The sequence below is a fragment of the Pygocentrus nattereri genome, chromosome 15 (assembly GCF_015220715.1).
Source record: "Pygocentrus nattereri isolate fPygNat1 chromosome 15, fPygNat1.pri, whole genome shotgun sequence".
In the NCBI taxonomy this organism is placed as follows: Eukaryota; Metazoa; Chordata; class Actinopteri; order Characiformes; family Serrasalmidae; genus Pygocentrus; species Pygocentrus nattereri.
The window spans coordinates 7,008,920-7,031,688 of record NC_051225.1 but is presented as its reverse complement, the minus strand read 5'-3'; the positions used below and the strand labels follow the sequence as shown (position 1 = coordinate 7,031,688).

General features: G+C 40.1%; 1 protein-coding gene across 3 annotated transcripts in view; it reads right to left on the bottom strand.

The window, feature by feature from the left end:
* The window catches only part of si:dkey-121a11.3 (uncharacterized protein KIAA1614), a 42,148-nt gene that overhangs the window by 16,687 nt on the left and 2,692 nt on the right, over nucleotides 1-22,769 (bottom strand). For all 3 annotated transcript variants that reach the window (XM_017701297.2, XM_017701296.2, XM_017701298.2), the window contains 3 exons: nucleotides 16,548-17,504; nucleotides 10,623-10,695; nucleotides 4,779-4,919 (listed from right to left, as the gene is read on the bottom strand). In XM_017701297.2, the coding sequence (XP_017556786.1) occupies nucleotides 4,779-4,919; nucleotides 10,623-10,695; nucleotides 16,548-17,469 (1,136 nt within the window). In that variant the 5' untranslated portion in view covers nucleotides 17,470-17,504. The remainder of the gene's footprint in view (nucleotides 1-4,778; nucleotides 4,920-10,622; nucleotides 10,696-16,547; nucleotides 17,505-22,769) is intronic.

Genomic DNA, 22,769 nt, shown 5'->3' with positions numbered 1-22,769 from the left:
CACAACTGGACCATTTCAGCAATGCCCGTCTGCTAAGCTCTGGAAACGTAAGTAGAGTCGCTGCAGGCAGACCTCAATATAGTGAAACAACTGGAGGCACTTTCACACACATGCAAAAGTTTGGGCATGAGCTCCCTCAAATGTCGAAGAAGTTAATACACTCTTTATAGAGAACAAATTTTAATGCACAATTTTATACACTAATACACATAATACATTAGGCATGGCAGTATGCTCACAGTAATACGTTAACAAGGTGGTAATAACAATAACATTATTATTAGCACTAGTCTTGTTGTTCTATTACTCTCTCTAATACTATGACTCACTCAGTCTCAATTTCTTTACAGCTAGACTGGCCAATAGCCCACTTTTTTGGGCTGATATTTATTGGCCTTTTCTAAACCCAAAACTCACACTGTGTGGACTAACAAGCTAGTTAGTTGTATTAGCCAATGATGCCACAACTTACATAGTACTATTTGCTCTTTAATTGGCAAAACTGCCATTTTAAACTCTTAAAATAAATATCAGTTGCCTATTTAAATATTATGACTCTAACAAATTGCTTGTTTAGTACAATGAATCATGTATAATGTATGATATTGTGCTATAAGCAGCATTCAAATACAGTGCAACCGCACTTTCCTGCCTCAGAATATACATCATAAAACAGCAACACAGATCAGCCCAATAAGTGATCGACTGCAGACTGCATGTCTGGAGTACAAATTACAGTCAGATCACAATCTATTGATATTATGTTTTTATTTAATTGTTAATATTTAGGACATTTAATATTTAACATTAATAAACACATAATAATCACATCACTGTGTATATGTATATTATATTTATATATTTTGTATCTATATTTTCGTACCACTCCACCTTTTGCACTTATAGATTATATATATATATATATATATATATATATATGTGTGTGTGTGTGTGTATGTGTGTGTGTGTGTGTGTATATATATATATATATATATATATATATATATATAATATACTATGTATACTATATGTAAATAATACTGTATCTTACACTTCAGGTTTTATGCTAACTGCATTTCATTGGCTTTGTGTCTGTACTTTGCATAAATCTGAATCAAATCTAATTCTAATTTATTGTAATAATACTACTACCAAAATAGAAATAATAAAAAGATATTTAGTAATAATAATAATAATTATTATTATAATGGTAATGGATGATGATACTACTACTACTACTACTACTACTACTACTACTACTACTAATAATAATAATAATAATAATAATAATAGTAACAACAACAAAACAGCAAAAATCATCTTTATTATTATTATTATTATTATTATTATTATTATTATTATTATTATTATTATTATTATTAAGAAGCAGGATAAGAGGAATAGCCGGTAGGTGTGAAGTTAAATCAAAACTCTTACGTTCAGTCTAAACTAAATCCAGATATATTATCTCTTGTTTTCTAAACATTTTTAAACATTACATTTAAAACACTGAAAACATTTTGTGCCTATTTAAAACACGTTAACATGTCATACTGATTTTATATTAAAAGCAATGATTTATTAAACTGTATCTGGAAATAACAGCAAAGCAACTAACATTATGAGTACAATAATTCTAATTGCAGGAGAACAGCTTGTATGGTGTTGCCCAGTTTAGCCGAGAATTTGTCAGAACTCTGATCCATAAGCACTGTGTGATGTTCCCCTCTAATCTGTTCTGGACACTGCAGCACAAGGGTGTATTCTATTACCAAACATGGAGACAGCTGTCAGAGTGGCTTATCCATCTGTGACTGTGTGTGTGGGACAGACAGAAAGAGAAAAACTGCTGATGTCGTCTCTGGACGAGGGACCAGGATTTAGAGGCAGCCTCGTGTAATTGTTGTATAATTAAAGATTGCTTATATAACTCTGCTGTCTTAAATAGAAGCGCAAGTGTGTGTCTGGGAAGACCGAGGCAGACTCAGCATGCTATGATTAACAGCACAAGCTAATTTGATTCCATTCACCATTACTAGGCTTCAAGCTACTGAAATTTAATTGTTATAGTAAACTACTGTACTCAAATAATTCAAAGTTTTAGAGAAATTTACATGATATGGAAAATAAAGAATGTGAAGTAAAACTTGTATCTCCTAAGTGACGATTTTTAAGGAGCAGAGAGAAAAATTTGTTACTGTATCTACAAAAAAGGTGAAAGGTTGGCTTGGGTTAAAGCTGCAGTATGTAAGACTGAAAAGAAGGAAAACTAAAAGTAGCATTACTGAGTCAGGAGAAAAAAAACATGCTAAAATATGGTGTGCGAGAGCTGCCACAAGGCACCCTGTAAATAATAGTCATTTAAAAGTCAGTGATGTCAGTTTGGATCAAAAAGAAGGTGCGACTTGATGTTTGGGTATCAAATGCCATATCAACATTACACTAATGAGCATATGATGACAACAGTAGATAATTCACTCTACTCGTCACTTTCGTTACTCTTTAAACGCATTCACAGCAGATTCATCTACCCAGGGAAGGGGCAATTACACATTTCCACCACAGAGGTCTCCAAATCCCCAAAATGTATATAATGCAGCTTTAATTTATTATCTTTACATGTAAATGGCAGGTATCATTTTCAGTGTAAAAAGTCAAAGTTTTTTGATGACAGCGATAACATATAGAGCAGAGGTTTAATAGGCGCACCGCGGTCCGAGTCCAGACCCAGACGCTGACCTATGCAGACCTGGACCTACAACCGATAAACTAGGGGTGGTCCAATTTTAAGCGGCATAACTTTTGTGGCCTGTACGGCTTTAGCGCCTGGGAAACTCACAGACCAATCGCATGCATTGTAAGTATGACACGTGATGCTACTCAGCCAATCACATCTGTGCATTACGATGAGCATCATACACACAGGGGAGGGGACAAGGGGAGAAGCAAATATTGTTGTAATATGACTGAACTGTACTTTGATTTGACACTCAGTTGTTGACTACATAAGATGTTGATATGCCTACTAAGCTACTTCAGTAAACAGTATATGGCACTGAATCATGATGTAGGTTAGACATTATGAGGTGCCGGACCTCTGCTTAAGGAAGTTGTCTCTAACTTGAACTTACTGAATTTTAATTAAAGACCCCTGGCATTGAGTATGAACTGGCTTCATAAGAGATCTGCTATAGGTTACTGGATGACCACAGCACAAAAACAGCCCTGCTCAAGAGACCCAGCACCTGTTGCTGCTGAAAGAAAGCACAGCTTCACTGAGCACTTCCCCCCTCCATTGACCGCCCCACTCCACTGCAAACAAAACACACAGCAGTCCTGTAGCTCAGAACATAGACAGAGGTTTAAAACCGCCACACCATACACAGCAAAACGGCCAGATCTGGACACAAACGGCTACAAAATGTGGATGCTCTGTGTGTATCCGGTGCATATCAGCCTATCAAAGCAGCTTTCATAAGACATAATAGAGATCCGTCAGAGGGCTAATGGCTCAAATTCATAATTTGTTTTGATATGATCCGGCGGTTCAGTTCAGTCTCAATTCAATGTATTTTTATCCATTAAAAATAAGGAGTGGCTGAAAATCTACCTTATGCTCACATGTTAAAGTTTTAAAGTTTTTATTAGAGCATTCTCAGGTCACATGCTCAAGTACAATATTTTATAATAAAGCACTAGCCACAAGCTAAGATGTTAGCTGTCAGCTAATGTACACTTGTGTCTTTTTCTTTTTCTCCTCAATTTGAGGAAAAGACGAAACAATAGTTTAGAGGAGGCATGGTCTGCCCCCACTGTGGGCTTAAGAGTTCAAGTGTTCAGAGTGGGAGTTTATATATGTCATCTTAATGATGGTAAAATAATGGTTAATCTGAAAAGATAAGTTTACTGAGGGGACTATTTTGCCTTAGAACATCCTTCATGAATCTCTCCAGCACAAATTGATGGCATTTTAGGCCAAATATTCATCACACAACTACCATAAAATCAGTGTCTCAGACACCAGGCAGAGTATTCATGCAATAAGTTTCCGCGTGGGAGCTTTTAGAGGTGGACGTCTGGTTCCTATGACGACCCATCACTACCACTGTGAACAATTCTCACTCTGCAAGTTTCTCTAGAACGAAGCATTTCACGCCGAACACTCTGAATGACTGTTGACGTGTTTACCAATTAATCTTGCAGAAATTCAGAAAAAAGGTGTAGTTCCCAATTTAGATACTTTAAAAAAAATTGATTTAACCTTTATTAAAAGGGCGTTTTTCAAAATCTTTACACAACTAAATGGTTAAGATGTAAACGAAGTCATTCAGAGTGATTTGATGTGAAATGTTTTGTTGAAGAGAAACTTACTGAGTCTATGGCACTAAGATCAGACGTCTGGTTCCCATCACCACCATGAACAATTCTGACTTGGTACGCTTCTCTAGAACGGAGCATTTTACATCAGATCACTCTGAATGACTTTGTTTACACCAAACATTTAATTAGGCAGAAATGTTGAAAAATCTGTGGACTTCCCCTTTAAACGGAGTGCTTCATCTGCTCCAGCCTGTTGAATATACAGTCCGGCACCTTTGTTTATTGAATTGAACACTACAATACAACACACTGTGCTGCTACACTCCTGGAAGTATTGCAGGGTATCAGCGGTTCTCTGGGTGGGCTCTTAAGCCTCCTCAGTCAACAACACAAACCCCCCAGCCCTCCCAGTGTGCTGTGGACAGACAGAGAGACAGCGAGGGAGATAATATACTCACGGGTTGTCCCTCTGGACGGGTAGGATGGTGTGGTCGGCTTTGAGCGGGTTAGAGCGGGCCTTCATGCGCGCACGCTCCAGTAGTCGTTTGGCCTGCTCATGGCGAGGACTCAGCGGCAACCCGTCGCCCCAAACAAAGGCCCTGCGGCCCCACCGGACAGAGAATCATGGAGAGAGAAAGAGAGAGAGAGAGAGGCACACGTCAGCTCCTGTGCAGGAGGGACACTCATACAGCCGAGGATTAAGTGGAGCAGGCCGTCACCACTAATTAGGCTGACGGGGCTGAGTGTGTGTGTGTGTGTGTGTGTGTGTGTGTGGGAGAGAGAGAGAGAGAGAGAGAGAGAGAGAGAGAGAGAGAGAGACAGAAAGAGAGAGAAGTATCTGATTATGTGTGCAAAGTGGATTCTGATTATGTCAATGCTTCTGTTTACATTAAAATTACATCATGTGTCTATTGTAATCCAGTCAAAACAGAGGGAAACAAGCTTAAATGTAAGCAGTCAGGCTTGTAGGCCTTCAGAGGTCTTATCATTTCTGTGAATTTTAATTTACACATTTCTGGAATTTTAGTTCATTTTAAATTTAATATAATTACTCGTCTTTACACTATGCAAATATTCTAGTAATTCTCTGATTGCATTGATACGTTTTTGGTTAAAAAAAACTTCAAGGGGATACATTTTTGAAACGACCAACAGAAATTTATCCAATCGAGATTTTTAAAAAAAGATTTTCATTTTAAGTCGCGTGTCTATTATCTACTATGTCTTTCTGTAGTCTTGATTAGGCTTTACTTCAGTGTAGTTAAACAGTTTTTTATGGAGCACTGGACATATCAACCGTGATAATTAGAGATGCCACTTTTCTGGTACTGATGCCAATAGCTACACTGAAACCTGGAATATGATCTAAAGTATAATCTGTACATTTAGGTCATACTATTATGCTACCATTTTATCTCAAGTGAAAAGTTGTTTCTGTTTCGTTTTGTGAACATCCAGCAGGACAGCAAAGACCACATCATGTCATAAAGTAATCTTTTTTTTTATTTTTACCACATACTGTATCGATTATATGGCATCTAAAGTTAGAAGCATAGAAAAAAGATCAAAAGCAGACACAAAGCTTCAGACTCTTGCCATCTTATAGCACTAAAACATTAGAGACACTGGGTTGTTTTTCTCACAGTAAAATCCCTCTATCTTAAAACAAAAATTCCAGGCTAATGTGGGATTTCCATGTTTATATCAACCACTCATCACATATTAGCCTATACCAGTAAAGGCCTGATACCATCCAGCAGAACTAGGCGATAGTGATATTCAATATCACAATCATTTCCAAATATATAACAGTATCAGGTCAGATCTTACAAGCCTGAGACTGAGTCATTTTGTTCTCTTTTCTTCTTTTAACACCAAAAGGAACCTAAGTGAAGCACCTGAAGCTCCTTAAATTTCTATAAATTTCCATTTCTACCTCAGTTTCTGGTGACAAATTTCTTTGCTCACCTCACCTCACCTCACAGCTGGCTCGACTTTGCATGTTTCCCTGTTCAAGGCCTGTGATGTTGCCTCCAGATCGGGGTGACAAAGCAACACTCAGGACAACTAAAAACAGCCTCACCACCAAGGCTTCATATGAAAATACAGGAACACTTCACAACCATCGACTCACAACGTACGTGGCAGGGCATTCAAACTGCCACTGACTACAGGAGGAAGACTCACCTTGCCCGCACCAACGACACTGCCCTCCCAGTTGCTTTAAGTAATTACAATGCTTGTTTTGAAGCATCCAACACTGAGGCAGCAATGAGGATCTTGCTTCCCCCCTGGTGAGTAGGTGCTGTCTGTGAATGCAGGAGATGTGAGAACCCTGCTACCAGTAAACCCACGGAAATCTGACAACATTCCTGGACACATGCTCAAGGAGTGCACTTACTAGCTAGCTGCTGTCTTCATTGATGTCTTCAACACTTCCCTGGAGCTGGCTGCTGTTCCAGCATGCTTCAAATCAGCCACCATCACCCCAGTGCCAAAGTTGTCGTCTGTCACCAGCCTCTACTTAGTCACGCTAACTCCAACTGTCATGAAGTGCTTCAAGCGGCTGGTTGTGGCACACATCAAGGAATCAAATCCATCAACGCTAGACCCCACCAATACATCTACAGGCAAAACCACTCCACTGAGGATGCCACAACTACTGCCATCCATGTAACCTTATCAGACTTTGACAACAAGGAGTCTTATGTTAGAATATTGTTAATCGGCTTCAGCTTAGCATTCAACGCCATCATACCCAAGAAGTTAGTCAGCAAACTCCACTCACTTGGACTTAGCTCATCTCTCTGTAACTGGGGTCTAGATATTCAGACAATCTAGACAGTCAGGATACTGAGTCTGCTGCCGTACACCCTGCTCACCTACAGCTGCATCACCCAACATCACAGCAACAGCATCATCAAGCTTGCTCATAACCCTATCTCCAACAGCGATGAGACCGCATACAGAGGAAGGTGAGGCAACGGGAGGTCTGGTGCATGGACAATAATCTCCCTCTAAGAAAGACTAAAGAGATGACTGTAGAGCTCAGAAAGACACACACTCCTCTGCACATCAGCAGCACACAACTTCAGATTCCTGAGAGAGATCACTGACAATCTCTCCTGGTCCTTGAACACCCCCTCATGCCTCTACTTCCTAAGGACACTAAAGAGGGCTGGCCTGCGCAAGTTCATCCTCAACCTCCTACAGAAGCAACACAGAGAGAAAAGATTGACGATCAGTGTTTTTGAGTCCAATACCGATCGCCTTTCTGCAAGTTCGGCCGATAGACGACACCGACTGAGGGCTGTTATTTGAACTCCAAAACAACTGAGGGCTGTTATTTCAACTCAAAGTTAATGTTAACTACAGAGCAACCTCCCCCCCATCCGCCCTTCAACTCTCAGTGAAGCTGAAATTAGCTTCTATTTGACAACTTCTTGTTGGAATTTTTCCGGCCCACCTTAAATACTGCAGGAGCCACATTCTGGCGCCTCAGGTTAGCGTAGCCACTGAAATAGCCGACGCAACTAACAAGTCACAGCAGTCCTCCTGTTTCGCTGATGGATTTTTATTAAATACGACAAAAATGACTGATATACAATCGCCTTTGTAACGTTTTGCAACTTATTTTTACTTTCAGTACTGCCAAAGCCGAAGGCCATGAGCCGAAGCTGTGTAAGCTAAACTGAGATTAGCGCTCGGATGCTAACAGAAACCCAGTACTCAAAGCTTTGACAATAAACTGTGTTAATTACAGCTCTGCACGTTCGCACAGCGGGATTACAGCAAAATAGGAGCCACATATGTAATATACTTCATGAAAAATGTCTTTCATTGGTGTAATAACATTAGATAGTTATGATGCTGGATGTTGGCTTTCTATTCACCAACTTCTTGTTCAACTATTCCACCTTCAATGGTGCAGCAGTTACATTCTGGTGCCTCTTGTAAAAATATGGCTCATATGTTTTACATCACTTATCAGCTCTCAGGATCGGCTAAGTCAGAGAGATATCGGCCAATCTACGATCGCATATCTGGGCTGAAAATCGGCCGATACTGATACCATGACCAGTAGCATCGCTCTCTGGTATGCCCAGTCCATCATTGGGCCTTCAAGCTTAAAGCTTCTTGCCATTAAGGAAATTTGCACCAAACTATGTAAAAGGAAAGCATCAAGAAGGATCCCTCTCATCCATTGCATGGACTGTTTACACCACTCCCATCTGGAAGAAGGCTACTGAGCATTTGGGCCAAGTCCTCCAGACTTATGAATAGTTTCTTCCTGCAGGCAGTCAGACTGAGGGATCTACTGATGGACCTGATGCTCACTGAATTACCTCAATCACCTCAGCCACACTACTTACTTTCATCTGTTGCACTTTACATTCTGCACTAAGCTTCCACTTTCCTGCGAAACTTTACCCGAAACACTTTACGTTCACAGGCCCTTTACATCCACAGTCCATTTAAACTGGACTTTGCCTGTTTTCTCTAATGTCTTGTGCTTAACAGTTGTACATTGTATATTACACAGAAGGGTTTATAGTGTTTTTACAGTTTGTCTCTATGATATGTATTGTCTGTCTGCACTGTTGTCTGCTGCTGTTCTATGTTAAATGTGTCCTGTAGAAACTACATTTTGTTCCTCTCTCAACACATCTGTGATGAGAAGAAATGACAATAAAGCTGGCTTTGACTTTCCCTCCCTGTTTTGCCATCCTATCTGGTCATCAAGGGTGGTTTGGCCTTCTAGCTTGAAGCAGAGGCCGCCCAGAACTCCAGCCTGAGCTGCTCCGTTGTGTGATATCTATACTGCTATACTGGCAATATGGTATATCAGCCAGCGCTGTCACTGAGCATCCCTTATCTGTGTGGTTAAAGAGGAAGGAGGGGCAGGAAAAAGCTGAGGGTATGATATAAATCTTGCACTGAAGAGAATGTGGAGCTCAGCACCAGCAGCTCTTCCCTCCACAGTTCACATTCACTTTGGTTAGCTGTATTCTGACCTGTTTCCTTCAAGCATATACTTTACAAACAGATGAGGGTCAGTTTAGTGCAGCGGGCTTTCGGTCTAAGCTCAAAGTGGCAATCAGGCCTTAAACTTGCTGTTAGTATGTTATTTGTTATGTAGTATTCCATAGGATCCCTCAGCCTCATCAGTTTGACCATCAGCGTTCTCTCACTACAATACCCAGAATGTATTACTGCTAACAGCCACTAATGGCTAATAAATATGGGCATGAAATTTGCTGTTAACAGTGCTGTTATGTGGCTTCTTTCTGTGTTACCTAGCTAGCAGGAAAAAACTGGCTGCTCTTAAGTATGAGCCCCAAAGTGCTGGTAGTTTTTCAAAAGTTTTAAAAGGATACATGCTTTAAGTTTCATTTTACAAGACTAAACTTCATCTCACACACTTTCTTTGCTTCTGTGTGTGCTTCAGAGTTAGGAACCATCTCAAAATACTCCACTGACACAAGAACATCACTGAGTGCATCTACCTGCACTCAATATTCCGATCATAATTGGATCTCTGCAGTTATCTGATTATTCTAATGGTCATGTAAACAGCATACTCCGATTTCTTAGATCAGAGTAAGGTCTAGAAATCTGATAAAGAGCTGGATTTTAGCTCAGTAATCAGATTTCTCAGTGCATGTGGACTCTTACTCTGATTTCTTTCGGATTTCTCAGTCTGTATGTGCAAAACAGACGGCAGTACCGAAATAAGCGAGCAGTGTTACTGTGAGACACTTTTGGAGCGACACTGAAACCAAATACATGCTTGATGAAATGAAGGATTTAAATATTCTTCATCTCTAGATGATGTATGTTCAAAGTTTAGGTAGCTCGACGTTTTGAAAAAAAAAAAGATGCAGCATAAAGTTTGAATTTTACATTACGTTTACATCTTCTTCTGTGAGTTTATTGGCTGGTTGTGACATAGAAATCTGATTACTGCATGATACTGATGATTGGCCTCATGATACTGTATATGTCTGCAGCATTGAGCATATTCAACCAGCACAGCTCAACAGCCATGTCTCATCTATGTTAGGTACAGCAGGTGTTGTATTAATGCCACAATATGTTTAAAAATGTAGTAATATTCACAATATATTGATAGTGTGAATATTAGTGTCTTGATGTGGGTTGCATGAAATAAACCAATGAATGAAAAATGTTTTATTAATCATCATTAATTAAAATTAAATTTTACACTCATGCTGGGCTCATGTTAGGTTGTCACTGGGCACAGGCCTAGTGGAAGGATGGCAGTGTAATGTCTGATGTACCTCTGAATGTGCTGAGTATGTTCACAATCATGGAGAGATATCCCAGAATCCCAGTCACTGTCATTCAGCACACCTGTGGAAAAATACATTTAAAATGTCAAAAACACTATCCATTCCAGTCAAGACAAACCTCAAACTAAGGCTGATCAATAAGTTGTTATTATGATATTGTCCTTTGTAATACTATCACAGAACACTGTAATAAACAAATGAACCTCTTAATACATCAAAATGTTTTTTCTTACTGCATGCTATGAGCAATCTGACCAATCACTGATGAGTATGTGGACACTTGACCATTACACTATATGAGCTTGCTGGACACCCCATTCCAAAACCATCGTCATTCATATTGTCAATATTCATTAATATTAAATTCAGCACTCAGCAGCCACACACTCTGTGAGTTTACTTGGTCTACTGATTCATGACTGAGCTGTTTTTGCTTCTAGCAGCATCCATTTCACAGCACTAGCACTTACAGTTGATCAGGGCAGATCTAGCAGGGCAGAAATTTCATGAACTTGCCACATTTAAAGTCTTTTTTTTTGTTTACAGAGACTGCATGACAATGTCCTTGGGTTTATACACCTGTTAGCAATGGTTGTGGCTGAAACACCTGAACTCACTAATTAGGAGGGGTGTCTACCTTATATTTGGTCATACAGTGTAGGTGGGCAACATGATATTTATCACTTCTATCTCAATCTGCTTTTCTGAGTATGTTGTGGATATCGTCATTACTAATTAAGAATGCAACCAACTGTATGGTGTAGTACAAAGACAGCATTATTTGCACAGTTTAACTGGATTTGGTGCAGTGCCAAATTTTATGAAACCTCAGAAGCAATACCAACATATCAATATACACTATAGTTCGAAAAGTATTCACTCATCTGGATTCACATGCATATGAATTTGACTGACATCCCATTCTTAATTGATGTCGGCCCTCCCTTTGCAGCTATAACAGCTTCAACCCTTCTGGGAAGGCTTTCCACAAGGTTTAGTGTGTTTATGGGAATTTTTGATCATTCTTCCAGAAGCGCATTTTTTGAGGTAAAACACTGATGTTGGATGAGAAGGCCTGGCTCGCAGTCTCCGCTCTACTTCATACCAAAGGTGTTCTATCAGGTTGAGGCCAGTCAATTTCTTCCACACCAAACTTGCTCATCCATGCCTTTATGGACCTGCTTTGTGCACTGGTGTGCAGTCATGTTGGAACAGGAAGGGGCCGTCCCCAAACTGTTCCCACAAAGTTGGAACCACAAAATTGTCCAAAATCTCTTGGTGCTGAAGCTTTAAGAGCTCCTTTCACTGGAACTAAGGGGCCGAGCCCAACTCCTGAAAAACAACCCCACACCATAATCCCCCCTCCACCAAACTTTGCACTTGGCACAATGCAGTCAGACAAGGACTGTTTTCCTGGCAACTGCCAAACCCAGACTCGTCAATCCAAAGAACACGTCTCCAGTACTCTAGAGTCCAGTTTGCACCTCTGCATTCAATGGTTTGCATTGCACTGCTCGGCCATGGAAACCCATTCCATGAAGCTCTCTATGCTGTTCTTGAGCTAATCTGAAGGCCACATGAAGTTTGTAGCGATTGACTCTGCAGAAAGTTGGCGACCTCTGCGCACTACGCGCCTGAGCATTCCCTGACCCCACTCTGTCGTTTTACGTGGCCTACCACTTCGTGGCTGAGTTGCTGTCCTTCCCAACTGCTTCCACGTTGTTATAATACCATTGACAGTTGACTGTGGAATATTTAGTAGTGAGGAAATTTCACAACTGGACTTGTTGTGCAGGTGCTGCCCGATCACGGTACCATGCTGGAATTCACTGAGCTCCTGAGAGCGACCCATTCTTTCACTAATGTCTGTAGAAGCAGTCTGCAGGACTAGGGGCTTGGTTTTATACACCTGTAGCCATAGAAGTGATTGGAACACCTGAACTCAATTATTTGAATGGGTGAGTGAATAGTTTTGGTAATATAGTGTAAAATCATCATGCAGCATTTATGTGACGGTAACTGGACCAAGAAAGACGAACAGATGTGCAGATGGACAGACGTATGAACAAACAATTGGATGGTGGAAGCAATGCGTGAATGAAGGAATGGACAAACGATCAACTTCGGTGCATGGATATACAAATGAACGGGTAACAGACAGGTGTTATAGCTTGATAGCTGTTGGTTATGCTGGGTTAGCATTGCTCGCTAAGTCACTCTGATTCTGAAATGGTTTTGTGTGGGCGGGGCAAACAATGGAGCCATGTGATTGGTTAGGGGAACGCTGACATAAGTGTTACCCAAGATAGAAGAACCGCCTAGTTACATCAGAGGAGAGAAATATGGTGAAAAATATCAGTCATTTATTGGTCATTGGAACATTATTCAAAGGGTGAACTTAGTACATGTTTTTAAATAAAAAGATAATAATAATAATAATAATAATAATAAAACACAAATTTTTATTTTTATTACTGCTGATTCATCAAGAATATAAATTGTAGTCTGTCAATTTAGAATTGAATAACTGAAGGTGTAACGAGGAGCGAGGAGGTGGACTCATGTGCTGAGATAAGCGACTTTTATTAAGGGCAAATCCAGGGTCGTGATCTTTACAGTCCAGGTTAAAATGGCCAATGCGGAGAGCAGGAGGGACAGACATGACAAAGAACACGGAAATCCAAATACTAAACCGAACAAGCAAAACCAACACATCAAACATGAAACAATCAGTATGATCAAACAGGCTTACAAAGACCAACGAAAACTAGGGGATGACGAGGGACAGGTGGGAAACAGGTGAAATGAAACAGGGGTGGAGTCAAGAAAACAAGGGGGCAGGACTGAACTAAAACAAACGCACGTGGAAGATCAAAAGTAAACAAAATGCACATGGAGGAGTGGGAGGAGCCAAGCATGACAGAAGGCCCTGCTGCACCTCTATGAAGCTCCTATGCTACTTTTAGACTCGCTGTTGTTGTCCTGCAGCAGCAGAGCAGCTGTCTGTCAAACCTTTAATTAGTGGGCATCATGCTTGCATCCACATCTGGCAGTCTAAATCCACCATGTTATCTCCTGTTATCTCCCTCTCCCTGTGTTCTCTTCATCTGACAGAGCTATCCTTCTCATCTGCATCCTGTTTAATCCCTGTGACTCTCATTCCTCCAGCTGCCGTCTGTCTCTCCAACTCTCCACACTTGCTTCTGTGACTCCCATTTCAGGTTGGGGTGTTTCAAAAATCATTTAATCTTACGTAAGGTTAACGTGAATGGTAAAATAAAAAAATCAGGATAACACAATGTTATCTTATAACGGATAAAAACGGAAAAACAGTCTCAGTCCTGTGCCCTGTGGCCTTCAACACCTGTCACTTAAGCTCAGATAATTCCTGAATGTCACACCTGCCAACATAGTGGATGAAAGAGATTATGGCCGAAATTTAGCAAAGACATCTCTCACAAAAAAGGTGAAAGTAACAGCGTCACTTGATAAGGTAACTGGTTAAAATACCAAGGCTGAGTAGTCACATGTGCCAAGTTGTACATTAAGAGGATCATAAAATTTATTGCTTCGAAGATTTTTTTGTTAGCTTCTCCTAATAAAAACAGAGCTATTCCTCCAGTGTGCGGCTGCAGCCGTCTGTCTGCGCTTCCTTTTCGAAGTAAACAAACCAAAACATACGATACAGGTTCTTTCATTGTGCTGGTGGAGTATAGAGTTCAGCCGTCTCATGGTTCATCAATATGAGTATGAATAATGTTAGAAGCTAAGTTGTGCATCAAAAATTTGTAATCAGAGTAGGACTGATAGTAGACCCCAAAAAAAGAAAGCTGTTCATTAGAATTTGCTGCCAGTCAGTGGTGGACGAAGTACACAAATCATCTACTTCAGTTAAAGTAGAGACACCCAAGGTAAAATATTCCTCCAGTAAAAATAGAAGTCCTTACTCTAGACCTCCACTTGACTAAAAGTACTAAAGTATTTGCCTTCAAATGTACTTAAGTATCAAAAGTAAAAGTACTAAACGAGTAATTCTGGCTCTGATCTGGTCCTGTTATCATTTTTATAACAAGACTGGCTTCATGAACTCATTTCAGGTGAAAGTCCTCCAGCGTCTCTCTTGGTAAACCAGTCTTTTAATAGAACGTCATTAATTAGTGACGCTGACATCTATTAAAATGATCAGAAGCACAAAACACTGAAGGTAAACAGTTTCCATCTTTTTGATGGAAGCTTTTTTTTTCAGATTCCACTTTTTACACACAAGCAAAGTTTCAGTTTAAGATTTATTTACAACTTAGTTCCAAGTTTAAGTTGAATAAAAACTGGCTTTAAACTCAGGATCACAAATGAGCTCCTTTACTATGTTGATCTGTAGGCCTCATAAACAAAAAACAAGCCCAAACTAATTTGCTATAAAATGAAACGGTGTTTGTAGAAATTCAGAAAAAAGCCGCGTCAGTCTCGACTGCATATGTGGACATATTTCTATATTGAGCTCTATTTACACAAAGTCAGGTTAGTTCATCATTTATGTTGAACAGACTCTCCCAAAATTTTACACTGCTGTGCTGACGTTGAACCGCGTGCTGCACTGGGTCGGTCTGACCAACAGGTCAAAAAAGCTCAAAACAAAGTGACCACTGTGCCCTGATTGGTGTTCCTGCTTTGCGTTTCTTTTGTTTTGACATGTACACGCAAAAGCCAAAAGGAACGACAGATTTTGAATAATGTAGAGGAGTAAAAAGTAAGATATTTGACTTTGAAATGTAGTGGAGTGAAAGGAAAAAGTTGCTCAAAATGGAAAAACTTCAGTAAAGTACAGATACATGAAAAAACTACTCAAGTATAGTAACAAATTACATTTGCTTAGTTACTGTCCACCACTGCTGCCAGGAGAGCATTTTAATAAGTCTAGCTTGTGGAACTCAACTCTGTGTGCTACTATGCTTCCTATAACTGCATAAAAGATGCAAGAGGCTTCCTTTCTTGTGGGATGCGCCATGATTTATGTCTCAAGTGAGCATGCAAACTCATTCAGAAGAGAATTCAGGTCAATAAGCTCTTATTATCTATTATCTTCAATCTTCTGAAATAAGTTTGTTTTAGTATGTAAACACGTTTTAAAAAGTACCATTCACTCCCGAGTCCATATGGTCTACATAAAGCAATTAAGCTGCCGAGCCATTGCATTCAATGTTTTTCTGATATCATCATATTCAGTGTATTTACATATATTACATACTGCACATTACATATTTAACCTACATTAGTTTATCCCTGCTGTTCACACTGAAGTTATAAGGAGTGTTTCAGCCCAGAATGCATCTTGAATTAGGGAGAATACAGGACAGCCAATCAGAACAGTGGTCATGTACATATACCGGTATACTTGAAGGTATATGTAATAAAGAATTAGGAGTGTTTTTGGTGGAGAAAAACATGATGTAATATGTGGACCTTAGGAGAAAAAATTAAATAAAAGTAAATAGTAGGAAGACTTATAACCCCTTAAATCTAAAGGCCCTGCATTATTCTCCTTCCTAATGACATAACTTGCACATTATCTGTATAGATGTTAGCAAATAATTTACAGCAGGGACTGAATATGAAGTCTTAAGATTAATATATGACTAATAATCCTAGAGCCCAGCCTACACTCTTAAAAACTGTTCTTTAAGGGTTCTTTAGTAAAGAAAATGGATCTATATAGAAGCATGAACACTCAAAGAACCCTTTGCATGATTAAAGGGTTATTTGCATCATGAAAATGTTCCTCAGATTAATGGAGAATGTGCTGTCGATGGCTCTATATAGAACTTTTGAAATAGGTAATATATAACACCAAAAAGGGTTCCATTATTGTTACAAGTTAAGAACCCTTATTGCTGGGAGTAGACAGTTAGGCTGTACCTCTATGCATGCTCTCCAGCTTCTGCTCTGTAACTGGGGCCTGATGTCCATCGCTGCTTTTCGGAGCTTTCTGAAGCATTTGTCTCAGCATGCTCCGGTTCATCTCCACCCTCTCAGCCAGAGATAATGAGCTGACGCTGCTGCACACGCTCTCTAGACTTTCAGCACGCCAGAGTCCACTCCCTATGGGCTCCGCCGGGGCTGTCCTACTGTGTCCACAGGTGTGGAGGGGGCTTTTCAGACCAACGGACTTCTGCAGCTCTTCTTGTACACCAGAATCCGTCTTCATAAGCCCATCTGGAGCTTCTCCATTCAGCAGCAGTGTCTCCGGCCTGGTGACCCTCCAAAAGCCCTTGGGTGGAGCCCATGGTTTGTTACAGGAGGAGGATGTAATGTCTTGTTTGGCATCACAGATGTCATCTTGGGCAATGTTCTCCAGACTCGCTCCTTCTCCAAGTTCTCGTGGAAGTGCTAGCAGGGCAGGGTTGAAGTCATCTTCATTATAGAGCACTACTGAAGGTTCTTCAACATCGTGGAAGCTGAGAGTCTGAGCGTGAGGCTCTGTGTCTTCATCACTGCTGCTCGATCCCCAAGTAAGAGGACGTCCCAGCATATAAGATCCAGGAATCACCTTCTTTTCTGGGATCTTTTTGGACGGTTGCTTCCAGACAGCCTTGCGCTCTGACAAGGCCTTTACCTTGGACTGCAGGGCTGATACAGCAGAGCCCTGTGAGCAGGATGGGTGTGGCTGGGTGTGAGGGCATCTGGATGAGGAACTGGGAGATCCAAATTCCAGGATGGAGCTGCATGGACCCCTAGCTTCAAATTCCTGTGGATCTGGTCTATCCTCCAGCTGGGCATCATTGTGCTGGGAGGCAATAGCCACAGGCTTGTCCTCCTCATCCGTAGCCACATCCTCCATGGTCCATTCAGAGAGTCAGGTGACTGTTATACAGCCTATGGAGACAATAGGAAACAAGAGCATGGCAAAGTCATTCAGTGGTTTCAAGTTTCTACATGAACAGTCACTGTATAACAGTAAGCGTGAAATTTATTGCCTATGAAGTCTATACATTCAGCAGCTAATTGGTTTCCAGTGCTTAAAATGCATTCTCAGTGCAATCTAGATAAAGGTAGAGAATGAGCAGCTGTCAAATCAACACTCTGCCATTGTGCAGACACCATATCGCATAGAAATAAGAACAAACACAACAACATTGTGACACAGCGAATTGTCATGCAAATCATATAGCAACACACAGGAGTGCCTGCACCCTGCCATAGAAAAGACGCTCAGTGTTGTCATAGTAACATGACCTGAGATTCTCCACAAGCTCCACGCATCAACAATGCACTGCAGATTAAAGAGATACATTATCTTCTTTTCTGCCATTCATTCAGTCTTATAATATTACAGTCGAGTTCCCCTTTAGCAGGTTAGACTAGAATTGAATTGAAATCAACTGAACTGAATTGAATAGAAAAATAACAATGAGATTTTTTGCCTATTTAACCAGACGTTTAAACTAATTGACCAGACATCCAAAGTAGCGTTCCATGTCTGTAAAAGCTCGTTCAGAGAAAGATATTATACAAAATTGTTATGAATACATTGCCTGATGCCTGCTATTGTTTTACGATACTTTTCAGAGAAGGTTTTGTACTAAAACATATTTTCTAAGATCTATTTATGATTGAAAGTTACATGTAGGGAGTTGAATGTCAAAATAACACCCAATGAAAGCTTACGTTTGCTATGTGACCCTTATTAGTCCCACAACGGGGAAACTTCACCTCTACATTTAACCCATCCGTGAAGTGAAACACCACATGCACTCTAGTGAGAGCACACACACACACTAGGGGGCAGTGAGCACACTTGCCCAGAGCAGTGGGCAGCCCAATCCGCAGCACCCGGGGAGCAGTTGGGGGTTAGGTGTCTTGCTCAAGGGCACCTCAGTCATGTACTAGTCAGCTCTGGGGATTGAACTGGCAACCTTCTGGTCACAAGGCTGGTTCCCTAAACTCCAGCCCACGACTGCCCCCATTTTACTGCTATTTTGCAATCATTACATATGTAAAACTCAAACAGTGTGATGGTTCATGGTCATTTTGCATAGTAGCCCAGATAGCAGACAGTTTTGGGACAATTCTAACTTTTCTACTTGAGTGCTGGTTGACTTCAGGTAAAGCTTTGTACCATTTTGCCTTGCATCTACATTTGTGAGACAATTCTGTATTGTGGACCAACAGTGTATTGTGGACCAACAATGTAGTTGGGCCAGATTTAGGCCATATCCTTCAGTTCTACTCACTTTACAGTGTGGACCAGATCTGGGCTGATGACCCAGCTATATACTGGGCCAGAACAAAGAAAGGGTGTGACCCACAAGTGAGTCAGACAAATTTTGCTAACTTGGAAATGGCCAGTAAATTTATCTACAATGCACTTATCATAATAACTCATTCTGAATTTATTTATTTACATGTCAAGGATTAAATTACGCATGAAAAGGTTTTAGCAATATGAGGTATGACAGCCAGCTTACAAGAACATCCAAGACATGAGCATCCAAAACAGAAGGAAGTGTGCAAATAGAACATACAAGACATAAATTAATTCAGACATATCTGCTCATACTTCAGACAAATGGGTTACTGCTTACATTATTTCCCATAGCACACAGATACACAGAAAGCACAATACTGTCTGAACACGCCGTACATATTAAGTGTATAATTTGATTATAAATAATCTGAGCTACTTGAATAAGAAACATGCTCAGTATCCTGCACATCATTAAAATGCACCACTTAGTCTCTGTGAACTCAGTGGTCTAAGCTATATGACACCGATCTGTTGACCATGGAGAATCGATGGAGTTCCATGTAAAAATCTCATCAATCTTCAATGACGTGTACTATTCTATATACAAAATGTAAGCCATATTTCCATGTGCATCCACGCAAATACAAACCTGGCCCAGTGTTACATATTCCTCAAAACAGACACATCACCTCCAGCCCTAGAGCTTAACATTTCCCAAAGCAAATTAATGAAAAATATATATCGCTGTTGTTGGAAGAAAACCTCATATCTCCATTTTTGATGTTTTTCAGTTTCTGACATAATTTGAAAATATCCATTGTCCTTTACATTGTACGTAAATTTCATGATGAATGGACTAAAAGAAATTCCTCAAAATGACTTGGAAAAATCTCTGGTTCCATTGACTTACATTAAAAGTAAAGTATTTACCCTTTTATTTTAAATTTAACAAAATATCCATCCTAACCCTGTTGAGAATCTAATAAGCCTGTCACAATTACTACACATTCGCCTAATTGCAATCCCAACAGCATAGACCAGCATATGATATTTTGGATGCTGGTATGCTGGTCCACCACCATGACCATGCAGGGTGACCAGCTAAACCAGCACCAGGCCAGCGCTAGACCAGCATAAACCAGCACAGACCAGCTTAGACAAGCATGGGAGTACATGCTGGTCTGTGCTGTTTTTTCAGCAGGGATTATTTGGGATGACTGTAATAGTTTAAGACGACGGCAATTATTTTCCAAAGTCATTCAATTTCACAATCATATTATGCCACAATGAGCAGAATGTGAACTGGGTGTGTTGAGTTGAGGCAAATAAATGTAAATTCATTGCAACACATTATGGGTCTTATGAACACAAGAAAAGTTCTACCTTCTAACTTGGTGCTATAACACATCTAGAAAGTGCAAGTAGCTTATTTAATAGCTATGTAGCTACATGTTTTTAGCATGTGTGCTAACAGAATGAATGTTTTCACTTGCATTTTTCTCTCAAGATAAAAATCAGCTTTGCTAATTGATATTGTGTCACAGAGACAAACAACAGTGCACTATATATGCCAGTACATGTCAGTACGACCAGCAAGATAGCTAACTAGCCAGTTTGGGCACTTTAGGCTTGTACTGAAATAGCAATAGACAATTAAATCATTAATCACATTTATTTATTTGGCAAATTAATCGTCCGCTAATATTTGATGATCATGACAGGCCTATCAACTAAGTGTAACTCACAATCAGATAATTTCATAATTAGGAATTTGAACAAATTTGAACAGAAAAAAGTGGTCATACTATGGTCTCCACATGCCCTGCTAGAAAAACAAGCATAGACCAGCATGGCTGGCCACCAGAAAACCAGCTGGTCAGCAGCAACGGAAGCTGATATGCTGATCACAGACAAAACTAGCACACGTTATATTTTCTTGTTGGTATGTTACCAACATGGACCAGAACTAGACTAGCATAAACCAGCACAGACTACCTTTGACCAGCTTGAAACGTTGAAGGTTTGTACTTGTTTCTTCAGCAGGGTAGACAAGCGAAAACCTCTTGACCCATGCTTATCATACATCCTAGAGTTCTGACCTAGGGTCATTTTCCGTCTTTGACAACCTGATGAAAAGTTGCTTTGTGACAACTGTTGATAAATGTAATTTCAGCACCATTATGTTTAAAATATGAAACTAAATATCCAAAGCTAACCTTTAGCATGAAGATAATGTGTTATATAAACAAAATTGTAGCATAACTTTACTGAAAATTAAGAAAAGTAATGAACGTAAACCAAAACTACAATTAACTTAAAATGCACTCTAAACTTTACAGGTGAACTTAATGTGACCTTCTCTAAACTTTTGAATGCACATGTCCAACTGTTCACTGTTTCAGTACTTTTTGCACAACTGGCTGTTCTCTAACAAGGAGCTTACCGCAAGGTGGTGGTGGTGATGGTGTTACAGTGTGGGCAGGTGTGTCTAGTCAATATAGAACTGCCCTAGACTTTGTGAACGGTACAGTGACGAGCCCATACTACTGAATAACATCATTAATCCAGTCACTGTGCCTCTGCATGAACAACACAGGGCTAAATTCATCTTCATCTTCATGGACGACAATGCTCCAGCTCATTGAGGTCGCATCATTAAGGAACGGCTGCTGGAGACTGGGTACCTCAAACGGAGTGGCCTGCACTTTCTCCACACCTGAATAGAAAACCTATGGGATCAGCTGAGTCGCCGAGTAGAGGCTTGTAACTCTGTACCCCAGAACCTCAATGACCTGAGAGCTGCCCTTCAAGAAGAGTGGGATGCCATGCCTCAGCAGACAATGAGTCGACTTGTGAACAACATGAGACGTCGTTGTCAAGCTGTGATTGATGCTCAAGGGCACATGACAAGTTATTGAGACATTGACATTTTTTGTTGGGGTAACGTTATACCCCAACACTAGCCACACCACTGTTACAGCCACACCACTGTTGGCTTTTGTTTCAATAAATTGTTTGAGATGAAGAAATCACCATTGCACATTTTCCATAAATTTCACCCAATTTCAGCCAAACACCCCTAACTTTTTATGAGTAGTGTGTGTGTGTGCACATTTATATATATATATATATATATATATATATATATATATATATATATATATATATATACACATACACACACACACACTCCCTTAGTATCAGTATTGTTCACAAAAGTTTCATACTGTCTGGGCCTTCATGAGAATGGATTATGCAGCCACATACTGTACTTCACCCTGATTACAGATAGCAGACAGCTTTAGAGCTAAAGTTCTCTCACAGCATGATGTAACATGAGCTTAGTATGTCCAAATGACTGAATTTCCCCTCAGAGTCCAAGAATGAAAACTATTCAGTTGCCGGCATGATGTTGGTGTAATTAGCAAAAAGAAAACTACATGTGGATCTTTGTTCTTTGCCATAATGACTTACAGTCGCTGAAGTAGTCAAGAAGAAAGAGAAACATACAGAGACAAATGTACACTGAGGTAAGAAGTTAACGCATGACTGAGTTCTCTGAGAAACTAATTTGATTTAATTAGTCTCCTCCTAATTAGGACTCCCTATGGCTCAGGCTAGCTTATCTCCTCCGGGGGAGCATCCGCCAGTCCACGCTGAGATACACCCTGCTGAGTGCCGAATCGTCAAAATTCATTCTACCATGTTCAAGATGGATCGTTCTGTATGAATACACATATATAAATCTTCAGGGAGCCATAATAATGGTTTAGATCTTCAGAGAGCATTGTAAGCATGGCATCCAGGTCTCAATGAAGTGTGGTACTGCGTACTCATGTATTGGCCAAATAACCTTCTAATTAAACAAAGAAAAAGTACCAGTTCTGGAAAAC